Source organism: Zophobas morio, unplaced genomic scaffold (assembly GCF_036711695.1).
Source record: "Zophobas morio isolate AGI-343-1 ecotype UQ-CSIRO unplaced genomic scaffold, CSIRO_AGI_Zmor_V1 ptg000002l, whole genome shotgun sequence".
Lineage (NCBI taxonomy): Eukaryota > Metazoa > Arthropoda > Insecta > Coleoptera > Tenebrionidae > Zophobas > Zophobas morio.
Genome location: NW_026972107.1, coordinates 26,550,675 through 26,565,230, shown reverse-complemented (window position 1 = coordinate 26,565,230; position 14,556 = coordinate 26,550,675). Strand labels below are relative to the sequence as shown.

General features: G+C 33.2%; 1 protein-coding gene across 3 annotated transcripts in view; it reads right to left on the bottom strand.

The window, feature by feature from the left end:
• Positions 1 to 13,648, bottom strand: part of LOC135132211 (homeobox protein unc-42) — a 64,373-nt gene extending 50,725 nt beyond the window's left edge. The window contains exons 1-2 of one of the 3 annotated variants that reach the window (XM_064060239.1): positions 13,207 to 13,648; positions 3,796 to 3,804 (exon numbers count right to left, since the gene is read on the bottom strand). In XM_064060239.1, coding sequence (XP_063916309.1) covers positions 3,796 to 3,804; positions 13,207 to 13,471 — 274 coding nt within the window. In that variant the 5' untranslated portion in view covers positions 13,472 to 13,648. The remainder of the gene's footprint in view (positions 1 to 3,795; positions 3,805 to 13,206) is intronic. The other 2 variants (XM_064060224.1, XM_064060230.1) reach the window with 2 other exon arrangements.
• Between the last annotated feature and the right edge of the window lie 908 nt (positions 13,649 to 14,556).

Sequence of the window (14,556 nt, the reverse complement as noted above, 5' to 3'; positions counted from 1 at the left end):
AAGTACATTACTTCAAGTACTTACGAGTACTTGAAGTACTGGAGGTATACTTCAAGTACTTACAAATACTTGAAGTACTGAAAATGCTTCAAGTACTTTCTAATTATTTGAAATACTGTAGAATTAGATAACTTTTCCTGTTTTTTTAAAAAAGCTTAATATATTTTAGAACTGAATTTTTTAATACTCAGAATTTAAGTATACAATAATACATATTTCGCCACATAAAAAATTGCATAAGCATCAACTTAAATGCAGAATGGTAGCTCACTTATTAATAATACTATGTTATTTATAAACAATATTCTTTTGAAATACTTTTACATCTTTCTGTTGACACAATGCCTTCGACAAAATTAACGTCTATTTCTAATTTAAAATTTAAAATAAAATACATGACGGCGTTGTCTAGGTATGCTTACTATTAATTTATAACAAAAACATCGGCGCTGTATGGTATTTTCTCAGGCTTCTGTTGCCTTTTTTTAATATTTTGAATTTTGGTTCACCACCAAAACGTTCTGATTTTTTAATAAAATTCATATATTCACAACTTTACATCGCTGAAAATTTTACACAGATCTCCGACCCTTCTGCTGTCGTCATCGACTCTCAAATGACATATTTATGACATTAATTTTCTTACCTACCTATCTATCGGCATTATGCAAGTACCTAGAAATGTACGTCATATTGTGGATAAGATATCCACAATCACAGATCAAAATATAACCTCACAGGAAACAAACACGATTTTACTATAAAAATACATCTAATCAAATAATTGAATTAATAACTTCAAGTATTTAACAGACCCTATTTTGAGATGTGAAAACTTCGTAAAATAGAGACTAAAGTATTTGAAATTTCCACTCTCATACTTCAAGTAATTCAATAGTATTTAAAATACTGAGTGTCTACCAAATTGGGTTGGTTGGGGTGTAATACTAATAATAAGTGTTGCCTTTAATTTAATCAATAAAATAAATTGACTTCATTAATTTTTTTGAACCACCTCTTAAGAAAATCTAAAAAATATAAATGGAATGATAAATCACAGGTACAAACTCATCATATTTTTTGCATTTTAGATAGGATTTATTCAGCAAAATTTAAGGGTGACGTCATCAATTTTTTTAGGAGGGATGAACAAATACATTTTGAACAAAAGTTTACCATGCTTATAATAACTTTAAAATATTCCCAAGATTTCAAAGCATTCGGTTTTGTAATTCCCGATTAAATCGATAAAATAAATTCACGCCTTCATTAATTTTTTTGAGTCACCCTGCATATGCAAATCCAAAAATATGAATGGAATGATAAATCACAAGTACAGACTCATCATATTTTGTACATTTTAGATACGATTTATTCGGCAAACTTTTGAGCTGACGTCATCAGTTTTTTGTAGAAGATAACCAAATATATTTTGACTAAAAATTTATTATGCTCTTTATAACCTTAAAACATCTGCAAGATTTCAAAGCATTCGGTTTTGTAGTTCCTGATTAAATCAATAAAATAAATTTACGTCAAGTAATTCAATAGTATTTAAAATACTGAGTGAAGTACTTGGAGTAAAGTACTTGGCAAAATCAAGTACTAAACTCAAGTACATTTTAGAAATACTCCAAGTACCAAGTACCAAGTACCTAAATATAAAAGTACTTCAAGTAAAGTACTTCAAGTACTTTTACTTGAAGTACTGAACAGCTCTGATGTCAAGTGAGTTTAGTATATACTAATTTGAATAGGTGCAGTGTAGTATTACTGTATCATAGTACCAGTACTATAACAAGAGTACTGTATCCTCAAATTTTCGAGAAAATGGGATGGGCAATAAAAGATGTCGCCTCATTCATTAATTTGTTTGAGTCACCTAAATTCGTAAAAAAATGAATACATTGATAAAGAACAAGTATCGACTCAATACTCTACATATTTTATTGCGGTTATAACTAAGAGAGCTCAGATTCTTTTTTTACTTCCGCCTGATGTTATTGCACTTCCACCAGTTTCTTTTTAATTCATTCTTCTGCTGGAATTTATTTGTTGATTCGTTTTAATTTTGGTTTTGGTCACTATTTGAAGATTTATTCGGCAAAATTTTGAAATGATGTGTTAAATTGCAAACTGTTTTTATACAATTTTGATTTTCCAAGAATCTAGATGGCTAAGGTAGAAATGCAACACGGATTCATAAACTACAAATGAAGGAGTATCTTGTTATATATAATTTAAATAAGATTTACTGTTATAAATTTTGGACGTGGAGATGACGTCCTCTTGTTATTGTTGGGAACGATTAACCAAGTTTTAGTTAGTTACACGACACATTTCTGACATACATAAAATTTGACAACAACTGGTCCGGTAGTTTCGCAGATTATCTGTTTAACAAAAATCGACACACACAGACAACAGACAGGCGGAAATGGAGACCTATTTTTTCGTACTTTAAGAATCATGAATCGTCGAGAAAACATAAAAGTAGCAAGTCTCCCAATGGACTCGATTATAAATATAATACAATGCTGTCTTATAGCTTACGCTAGGGAAGTAACCAAGGAAAAAGTACCTGCTAGGTGCGTCATTAACTACAGTACTATATCACAAGAACGTCAAGCGCACGGGCACGCCTTAAATTCACTTCATTGAATCACAATATTTAGAGTAAATACAAATACATTAGCTTCGATTTCCGATATATCCATTTTTTCCCTTACACTGTGGATAATTTGCCTTTCACATTAAAAGCCCATATATATCTCTAGCTTAAATTATAAAGGCTATTTCGATTTTATAATTTTTGGAAGATAATGGTTTTAATTTGTAGTCGTCGATAAAGCGTGTGCATATATAATACGGTTATAAACTTTTATAGACACTCGTTTTTTTAAACATTCGCTTCATTCCTGTTTAAATAAACTCGTGTCTAAAAAGCCGCTTAAAAAACTTGTTACATAGTTTAGTATTTTTTATCATTTGAAAATGAAATAAACACCAAAATGTTTTATAGGTATTAGTGTAATCGTAATTTAATAATTTTTCAATCTGTGATTGGCAAGACTCTTTTCATGTCATAACCCTGTAGTACATAGTTAAAAGCAATCACATCTTTGCTTCTAGTAGGTATACGAAATCATTCTACATTTCTCATAATTAAGCTCCATTTCATAGCGAGCACCATGTTATCACTTCCTTCATGCTCATTTGCAGTATTAAGCAATCAGTTACTGAGTGGACTCCCTTATACAGCTTTACATCATCCGCAAACAGTAAATAATGAACATCTTTAATTGCATCCGGCAAATCATTGATAAACAATTGAAACAACAATGGACCCAAGTTAAAACCCTGTGGTATACCAGGAGTTTGCAGATATTGCGATGATACAAAACCATTTACCACTACACTTAGTTTTCTACCTGACAAATATGACATCAGTAACTTTGCCAGTGAAACTGAAAATCCAAAATATTCCAATTTATCAACTAACAAATAATGATTTGGTTTTAACATTATAGTACCTGACACTACCTCAATGTTGTTATACAAAGTAGATGACTATGTTAACTTTTTTTCAAACATGGTGTGAAATATAACCCATCCTCTGGTGTACCTCAAGGGTCAAATTTAGGCCCACTATTATATCTGTTATTTGTAAATGACTTGCTATTTGAGTTTTAATGTAAGACACTTTCATTTGCTGATGACCTCAAAATGTATGGATAAATAGAAACAGTCAACGACTGCTGCATTATACAAAACAATATCAACATCCTATACAACTGGTGCTTACTAAATCGTCTAATATTAAATATCTCAAAGTGCTAAGTCGTAACGTACACGAAAATGAAACAGCCCTTAAAATTCATCTATAGGATTGGTAACAAAGAAGTTCAGCGTACTGACTGTATTAAAGATCTAGGCGTTTTCTTTGATACAAAGCTGGATTTTGTTAATCACATTAATTATGTTGTTGGTAAGGCGTATAAAAACCTAAACTTTATTGATAGAAATTGTAAAGAATACGAGTACTGCTGAATTGTCTGGTCGCCTATCTATGGGATACATGTAGATCGTTTAGAATCTATTCAAAGGAAATTCCTTAAATTCTTGAGTTTCAAACTAGACGGTACGTACCCAGAGCAGGGTAGTGATCATCAGCTACTACTCAGAAGACATGATTGTATCTCGCTGCGTACACGAAGATTGATCCAAAGTACTTCCTTCGTAGTCAAACTGTTGAAGAATACGATCAACTGCATACCTTATCTTGTCAGTAATGTCAAATACGTAGTTCCAAGACTAAACACGCGACTCAAGATCACATTTTACTGCAAAACATGCAGAACGAACACATTGAAAAAGTCGCCTCTGTTGGTCATGTGCGGTATCTTCAATAAAATAAGCTCCGGCTGCGACATCAATTTCGACAACCTTACCCTTGTGAAAACATGCATCATTAACTTTTTTGGTGCCTAAGTATATATTATAGTTTTGATTTTTTTATGTGTACTAGGAGTTATATATTATTTTCTGTAATTGGGTTTTATAAACCTGTTGAAAATATATACATTATTATTATTATTATTATTAAATATGGTTTTGAAACTGTATTTCTTTTTGCGTATTAAATTTTTTAGGCAACGAATTTCTCGTGAATATAATGAAAGGTAGGTACAAAATACATAGCGTGTAACATGTCATAATCTATCAAAATCCGTGAAAATAATATACGTTGCAATTTAAAAAAAATATGTTTGTATCATGACGCTGAGCCCATGCATACGTCATATTTGCAATGTACTAAATTAACCTTGCCCCTCCAAGCTAAAAACAATGACGTTCACGAAATTTCAATATTTCTATCTGTTCTCAAGATATAAGGCTACGGAATTTTATCTGGGAGACCATGTATTAAATAATGGAAAACAAAATTTTACACTTAACTTTAAGATGTCAACAAATCTTGACATCCAACAGTGTTAAATTATGCAAGCTTGTAGTACGTTGTTTCTAAATATTAAAGAGAATGCATATATACCATAAACGTGTATAAGAAAATTTCAAATATGCAGCCAATAAGACGGAATTTTATAAAATAAAATAATTCTATTTTTTATTTACAAAATATATCAGCCACATAACACGGATTAAAAAAAGAAGATTATTACATTTCCTCTTTCGGTTCATTCATCGAAGAGAGCGCATGATAGGGCGCTACCCCCGCACTTTTCCATCACAATATGTCAAATTGAGTGTAAACCGGTACATTGTGAGGCTGACCGTGGCATTTCTATTGTGAAACTGCATATGTTATAGACCTAAGAGGAGTAAATTGACACTTCATTAGAACACCCTGAGCGCCTATTATAAGCCCATATGTACACAGAAGTATTACAACCACCCCTGTGTCGTCCGATTTAGTACAATACAAATTATAGGGTAAAGAGGATTTTGGTCTATGACAGGTGTGACCGTGCTAAGAGAATAATTATCTTCAGCAGCATTATGTTGATTTTACTGCACTAAACAATTTCTGTGTCGATTAGCTTAAAATTCATTGCGAGACGTGTTTGCTTTGAAAGGAGTTTGCCATTTTGCAAAACTGAATTAAGCTTATTGTAAATGACATCTTAAGTATTAAATTGTGAGGTTATTGTAAGATAATTTAAATTTCATTAAGCGAGTTTCATTTATGGACATACGATATTTAATAGCTTCTGACATTGCATATTAAGATGGTTTTTTATATTTCATTGTTTTTATGTTTTACCTGTATATTTTCTAAAATACTGTTGTGCTCCAATTACTTACAGTATTATATTAATAGCTTTGCCCAAATTCAGTTAGGATGTATATATCTAAATTCTGAAACAATTTAATAAACTAGTACTCCTATTTAAAAAAAAATCACAAAAATGAAGTGCAATACAGTTACGTAAAGTGCTATTTTCATTTTTTCTTAATCAATTTTTGTAAAAAATATATTTAAACATATTGTGAAGAAACATATCTGTTTTACCAGACGAGAGATTGAACCAGAGTCTCATCATAATATTGACAGACTTTGTACATTGGTTTGACCTTATGATTTCCTCCCATTTATTAGATTAGAAACTTCAAACTACGTTAGGCAGTGTAATAATGCCAACAACTTTGTCAACGAATGTAGGAGCTTACAGTAAATGTTTGAGTTATGAGAAAGGTGTATGAAGAATATTTTTGAATATAATTTTTATCAGTTACCGTCATTTTGTAATACAACTTAACAATTTTAATTTTAAATTTAAATGCGCTGTAAATATTTATTATTTTTGTCGATTATCAGATAGACTAAGTTTTTCCTATTGATATACGAGTATGTTTGGCAAAATAAAACTTTTTTATTGATAGGTCTTTCAGCACAGATATTAATTCAGTTATAAACTGACAAATTATCTGCGAGCTGTCTATGGCAGTTTGTTAAATATCTTTGCTAGGTAAAAAACTTTATTTTTGTGCCCTCTATTACCAGAGAAAAATAAAAAAAAAGATTTTAATTAGGTTAAAAATTTTCGACAATGTTAAAGACACGAGAAAAGCTAGCTGCAGGTACAGTCTATGTAAAACTGAATAATAATAATAAAATATACTGCAGAAATCATCTTATAATGAAAAAGATGCCTAAATATTACTATTGTGATTTATTGTTGTTAATACGAGTGTTACATTATACATGGTACATAATTTATTAGATTTACGTTAGAAGATTTGTTTTATGTGGTTATACGTTCTTCAGATTAACCCTATTGCAATGCTGCCCTTACACTATAAAATGAACAGTAAGGATTTGTCTGAAGACTTCAGACGATGAAATAACATTTTCGCGAAAATTGAATTGTCTAAGTGATTTAAGGTAGTATCTTGTCTTCGTTCGCACAGCAGTTTATTACGCTTTACCTTATTACGGACAGAATAAAGAAATACAAAAATTGGTCGAAAATTATTTTGCCAGAACTTCCCTTGCTGCTGAAGTACAATAAAAGAAATATAGCTTTTTTGAAAAATTAAAAAATCTGATTATGCGAATTTTATTTATTTTCATAAGAACCCTTAGTGCTTATTCACAATGGGCATAAAGCATAAGGATGTCCTAAGCATTAATGCATACAAATTTATGTTTAGTGCTCTATGCTTGTATTCATTCACAATGAGCATAATGCTTAAGACATCCTTATGCTTTATGCCCATTGTGAATCAGCACTTATAAGTTAAAATAAAGATATGTATGTCACGTTAAAGTAAATGTAAATAACCGTGCAGCGCGTACATTTCAAAAGAGTTTTCTCTTAATAAAATTTTGTGATAACGTCATTAACATTTTTGCAAAGACACGTAGATTACTTTGGATAGGTGCAGTGTAATACTAAATTGTAATCCCAAATTTTCGGGAAAATGGAGTGAGCGGTGTCTGATTTTATTAATAAAATAAATTGACACATTCATTAATTTTTATAAGTCAGCCTGTATAAGAAATTCAAAAACCTTTAGTACACTGTTAAATCACAAGTATATATTCATCATATTTTACACATTTTATGTAGGATTTATTCGGAAAGATTTTGAGATGAGTTCATATTTTTTGGGCGGGATAAACATATACGATAATTTTAAAACGTCTGCAAGATTTTAAAGCATTCGGTTGTGCAATTCCCGATTTTGTTTAATTACCCTGTATAAGTAGTTCTAAAAACTATGAGTGCTTTGAAACCACTTGTATAGAGTCATAATAATGCAATTTTGAATTTTTTTCCAAAGATTTGGATGTCTAGGGTGAAAATTCGACACCATCATTTTATACAATAAAAAAATTACTCTTTGGAGATGACGTCATCCCATTGGTGGTGGAACTGATTAGGAAAATTTTAGTTAGTGTTTAACCATCTACATGATAATCCTAATATACAACGTGTTACTGAAAGGTACGTTCAGAATAAAATCGGCAATTGGTCTCGAAGTATGGGTGCTAAAATTAAAAAAAAGTTCAGGGAAAAGTGTTCTCCTTTTAAGAGATAAAAATTATTAAAATTTTTGTCCAAATTCGTTGTACGCCTTTGATAAAAAAGTCATCTTTCGTTTCTATAGCAACAAAAGGGTCTCTTATTTTTTTATTATTGTTACAGTTGCTAGGTTTTACTAAAATAAATTAATTTTACCTATTTATCCTTCAGTAGCGTCTAAAAAGGTTGGATAAGGGTTCATTTTCCTCTTAAAATTTTGATAACACAAAATAAGCTTTTCAGACTTCTTAGACTTCGCGAAGAAGTATCGATTTTGTTGTACGTACCTTTCAATAACACCCTGTATATATAAATGTAAGATTTGACGAGTATCGGTCCAGTAGTTTCGGAGATTACGTGTCTAATAAATAATGGATACAGACACCAGACAGACAGACGAACAGACAGTTGGAAACGGGAGACCACTTTTTTCGTACTCTAGAGGTCATGACACGTCAAGAAAATATGAAACTGGCAATGCGCCTAATGGAATGGGTGTTTGAAAAATGGCAAATTAACTCTTCAATACGTTATGTACGGGGATTTTTGGAGTCCCACAAAAATAATAAAAAAAATCTTTATGTTGTAGATTACGAGAAAAACGTAATTTTATAAAAGTAAAATTGGCAACACTGCACGCACCTAATGCGTGAATATATACCTCCGGCTTACTTTCTGATTTCTTAGTAACGATGGCGACTGAAATCCACCATTTATTTTTTTTTTAGGACAATAACCGTAAGAACCAGTAGTCATTAATTGATGTGCATTATTATTAATAAAACAATAAGGTGTTATTTTTTATTAATAAATAAATAAAAAAACATTTAATAAGACATTTATACATTATAAACAAAAAGAAAACCAATAAAAGAAAAATCCATTAAAGCATAACCAACTGAACACTAGAGAAGATGTTCAAAATTCCTACCTTGTGCATATAAGTAAGCTCGTAATGTTTCAAAATTTTGATCATTTTTTGTAAAAGTAAGCTAAGTTTAGTTTTTTCTAGTTTTATGAGCAAACAGTAGCCCCGCCCACCCACCTCTTCATCATTCCAGTGACTACTCTTAATACTGTTCAGTTCTATCTTAGCAAGTTTTAGCCCCGTCCACCCGGACTTTATTTTCTTAGAGAGTATATGTCATATACCAAAATCAGTCTTATCATATCAAGTACCAGCCCCTCCCACCCGCCCTTTGTTTTCTTAGAAGGTATATCATTTGCCATAATCAGTCTTATCTTAGCGAATACTAGCGCCACTACCCACCCTTTATTTTTTTAAAGAGTATGTAATTTACCAAATCAGTCTTACGTTAACAAATACTATCCCCCCCTCTATTTTCTTACAGGATATGTAGTTTGCCACTGTCAGTCTTCTCTTAGCAAGTACTAGCTAACATAAAACTGATTTTGGCAAATGACGTACCCTCTAAGAAAAGAGAGGGTGGGTGGGTGGTTGGGGCTAGTAGCTGCTAAAATAAGACTGCTTTTGGCGAATGAGATACCCTCTAAGAGAGGAGAGGGTGGGTCGGCGGGGCTAGTACGTATTAAGGCTGATTAATCCCATCCACCCACCCCGCCTGCACTTCGGGGATGCATTTCATTTTATCTGCTCCGAATGAAAGATGGATCTTGTACTGAACGAAAATAAAATCATGAATGGGTCTAGTACCTGCTAAGATAAGACTGATTTTAGCAAATGACGTATCCTCTAAAAAATTCAATTAAATTAATAAAAGCCACTAGAGACTCCACAGCACTTTCAAATTCTTTCCAAACAGGAATACCTAGAACCTCAAGATTGTTTTAAATTTTTCAAAAAAAAACCGGGCTCCCAAAATTAACTCAAAAACAGGTCAGGTCAGAATTTTCCAAAAATTGAACACCAAAATCCCCAAAATTGTTTCAAATAATATTTTACAAAAAAAAAAAATAACAGCGTGTTTTATTCATAATAATGCACACCGCTTAATGACTACTAGTTGTTATGGTTATTACCCAAAAAAAATAAAAGGTGGATTTCAGTCACCATCGTTACTAAGAAATTAGAAAGTAAGCCGGAGGTGTAGTCTTTGCCATTTCTTTTTAAATACCACTTGTTAATCGTAAATTTGGCAACGTCCACGTTCAGACAATTTTCTAATTAAAAACTGTTACCAATTGCTAAATTTTAAGCAAAATCAACAGGTGGCGTTTCAATAGAAATGGCAAAGACCATATTCACGCATTAGGTGCGTGCAGTGGTGCCAATTTGACTTTTATAAAATTACGTTTTTTTTTCGTAATCTTATTCTACATCATAAAGAATGTTTTTATTATTTTTTTGTGACTCCCGAAACCCCGTACATAACGTACTGAAGAGTTAGTCGGCCATTTTCCAGACACCCGGGTCTTCAGTTGAAAAATCACTCAGAGTAGGCGTTGGAATATGATTTGACAGAAACGGCATGTCTTTTCTTATAACATATAACATACAACAGATTATGTTTCTGCCAAATGGATGATAAGAACAGAGATGCCGTTTATGTCAAATGAAACTACAACCCCTACTTTGAGTGATTTTTCAATTGAACACTCGTTATTTATAATGATTGCTGTTATTATTAGTAATTATCATAGAAACAGAAGAGTTCTTCGAAATGAGCAGTTTACCTCAAAATGATCTCTTTTCGTAAGTGCATCCATTAGTAAAGGTAGTAACCACTGAAAAGTGCTATAATTATGGTGATTTTGAACCAAGTGGTTTCTAATTCACTGGTAAATTATCATCCCAACTCACTAGTGAGTTATGTAAGTCCAACTCAATGGTACAATATAACAACCTTGTTTATAAATATCGATTAATCATTATAACCTCATTTTTCTAACCTTGACACAAAACATCAAAATAAAAAATTTAATATTTACAAAAAAAATAATATTTACCGAAGGATGTGTTTGATAATTTTTTTTTTTCACTAGCAACCATGAAGCATGCAAATGTCGACTCATTTAGAGGTAGCAAATTCAACTTTTGCGACCACGGGTTCAAAAAGAAGATTGAGGTTATGTACGCAATACTTGATGTGATTACTTCTTAAAAAATGAATACATTTGTGATACTAACATTACTTGAGTATACGCATGGTAGTTGGTAGACGGTGGAAGATAAAATGATTAATTCAGCGACAAGTGTAAACGGTTTTCTTTGTGCTGAAGATTTAGATCAAGTTTGACTAGAAATCAAAACAAAATCATGTTGCGTCAAAAAATTGAACGTTTATTTTTTCAATTTATTGTCTTATGGTTTCTACTAGTGAAAAAAATAGTATTTTAACCACGGTTGCAAAGCCACTTCTAGACCTCGCGCCTCAGAGCCCTCGACGCTGCGCGTCTCGGGTTCTGATTTGCGCTCGGTCTAGAATACTTGGCTTTGCAACCTTGGCTAATAGTATACTATTTTTTCACGACCACTATGTAATAGCGTCAATTACGCCTAGCCTAGTTGATGTCTAAATGCCTAGTTACGTGCACCCTTACGTTATAAAACAGAACTAGCACGTAATAATATTACGTGCATGTGTTGGGGAATTTTCGTTTGATGGAGATGTCAGATGGAAACTGCAAACTGTCAAACAGTCGTTTATAACTGGCGCCTTGTGGTTGTGCACAATCGGTGGACATATAAAACTGGTACAAACTGTCATAAAAATTATAAGGAAATTAAACGTTCATTTTGTGTAAATCTGTCTTGTTGATGTTGATGTTATGTGCCATAATAGATGGATAACGCATATTTGGCCTACAACGGTTCCGGGAATCAAGCTTGATACTCATTAGACAAATTTTCTTTGTACCAGTCTTATATGTCCACCAATTATACATAATTTTCATTTTCTTAAAGCAGAATTGTCTGGAACTTAAAATTTTCAAGAGATGCCTTCAAAACCAACGTCCATATTTGCACGTACAACTGCAGTATTAGAGAAATGTGCTACTACTGTTCTAGAAAAAACTGGAACGCCAATAATTACAAAAAAATGCCAAAACTTTACGATTAACTTTCATACCAATTCAAATAATTACTTATTAACATTTTCAATCTATAATTATAGTTTGTAGTTAATACATAGCTAAAATCAAATATTTACGTGTTTCACATTGAAATATTTTTGAGGTGTGGTCGTGGAAAAAGTATAGTACACGACTCGTGTGCAAAGGCTCATTACGCGCTCGTTGAATTACTGCACTTGCCCCTACGGGGCTCGCGCGCAATTTTTCAACTCACGCGTAATAAGCTATTTACCACATTCGTTATGTAATATACTAATATTAATCTCGTGTATTATACATATAACACACTAGTAGGTATAACAAATAACTATTTTCTACTCCTGTTAAAAAAACCGGGATAATTAAACAGTTTTTCGTTGGCAAAGGCATTAATTAATTATTATTATTAATTTTGAAAGCTTCTAATTGGTTCTTGCCAGTGAGTAATTATTTATTACTCACGGGGGGCGTGGCCGAATCATTATGTTCCTAGACTCAAACTATGCGATTAACTGGACAAGCACGTGAACGCGGGATAGGAGGTCGCATTTTGCGATCCGATCCGATAATAAGGCAGAGGGAGCGTTGCGAAGTCGGAGTTTATAAATTGTTTGTAAATTTGAAGTATTATTAAATCGTCGTAGAAAAAATATAGCATTCTACTCGCGGGTAATGACGATTACTCACGCAGATGAATTATACCCTAGCCATTCGGTTCGTGTGTAAACTTCATCTTTATGGCTAATCATCATTATTACCCATTCATTGAGTAGTTTACTATTACTTGGTTATTTCGTTTTATATTATATTTTGGTATTAAAATTTATAGCATAATTATTCAGACGACAAATTCAAAGGTTTGATTTTTCCCGGCGCATCCGCCAAAACCGCGTTACCGCTTTGTCTTCCAAACAACATTACGTTTATGCAAGAAATGAAACTATTCTCAAATCGCAGCTTCCACAAAAGAATCCTTCCCTTCTTTGATTGTTGATTAAATTCTCGTTCCTAAGCTCCGTAACGCGCAAATTGCAAATCTAGGCAGATTACCTAATCGCATTTGCGTGTCGGCCTTTCATCGCCGGTTTGCTGCTTATGAATAATTAATTGTGGTCCTTACCTGTGTGATCCGTGATGGACCTCGGCGCCGCCGGCGGCGTATGGGCCGGCGTGTGCGGGTGGTGTTCGTGCGAGTGCGGCAGGCCACCGTAAATGGCGCTGAAGTCCTCCGCCGACGAACCGCTCGTATTGCACTTCCTAGGCGTCCCCTTGTCGCCGTTACTGCTACTCGAGCTCATCAGGTGGCCGTGGTGCTCCTCCAGCAAACCCCCCACGCCCAGCAAGTTCCCAACACCCACCAAGTTGGGCCTGAGTTCCTCCATCATGGATTTGGATTGCGGACACGCGTTAAAGTTAAGCTGCCTGCTAAAGATAGCAGGGAAGATGTTGAATTGTTGATGAGAGATGTCGTCGGCGGCGGAGGTTGGCGCTGAGGGGGCCGGCGAACTGCCTAATGCCCCCAGGCAAGAAGAAACGCCTTTGAAATCCAACTTGGTGGTTGTTCAGACTTGGGGTGATTTCGCGGTCATTTGTGGACCAACTGCGCGGGTTAATTGTCTTTTGTTAAAACGGTTTTTGGGCTTATACCGAGCAGGGTTGGGTTGTGAACAAAATTCGGTTAGGTTCGGGTCGGAACGAATGCGGACATGGCGGTTTACGAACACTCGCGGGTGGTGGGCTTCATCTGAAAAAAATATTTCTCCTTAAAAATACAAATTCATTAAATTGAATCGTTACGTTTATGTACTACTTATCACTGATTTTGTAATACCTATTTAAAATGCAGTTCTGCTTTAAAGCCATTATATAAAAGTAAAATGAGAAATGTAGATGTGCCGTGTGTATTTTATATCTAAAAAGTGACTCCCGATTTTCGGCACCTTGAAAAACAACACCGTGAAACGAACTTTATCTTGCTTGTTCTTGCTTTCCTGGATATTTAATCCGCAAAACTTTTGATCAAATTTATTACTATTAAGCACTGTTGTGAACGACCATTAGTTTAAATAAACCAAATTAATTACTTCAAAAATTACATTACAAATTTAAATATATAAATGTGGTACCACTTAATATAAATTCAATCAAAGCTTCTCCATGGACTCGCCTAAATTAATCGAATAATTGCAACCTTCAGTTTTATACACGATTACTTCACAGAAGCAAGTAAAATCCAAACTGGGACAAGAAATAAATCATTCGCTGATTCCAAGTGAGTTTAATTAGCGATTGCAACTTTCATTGTCATCTTGATATTTAGAATTGGGTTAACAAATCCCACTGTGATCCATGCGGAAAATTCAGTTGAAATTGCGGTAAGTAAATTAAAATGCACTATTTTAAAAATAAGAATTGTTTATAACGAATGTCACTAACAATGTGCTACACTAAAAGTTTAGCAGATTTCATA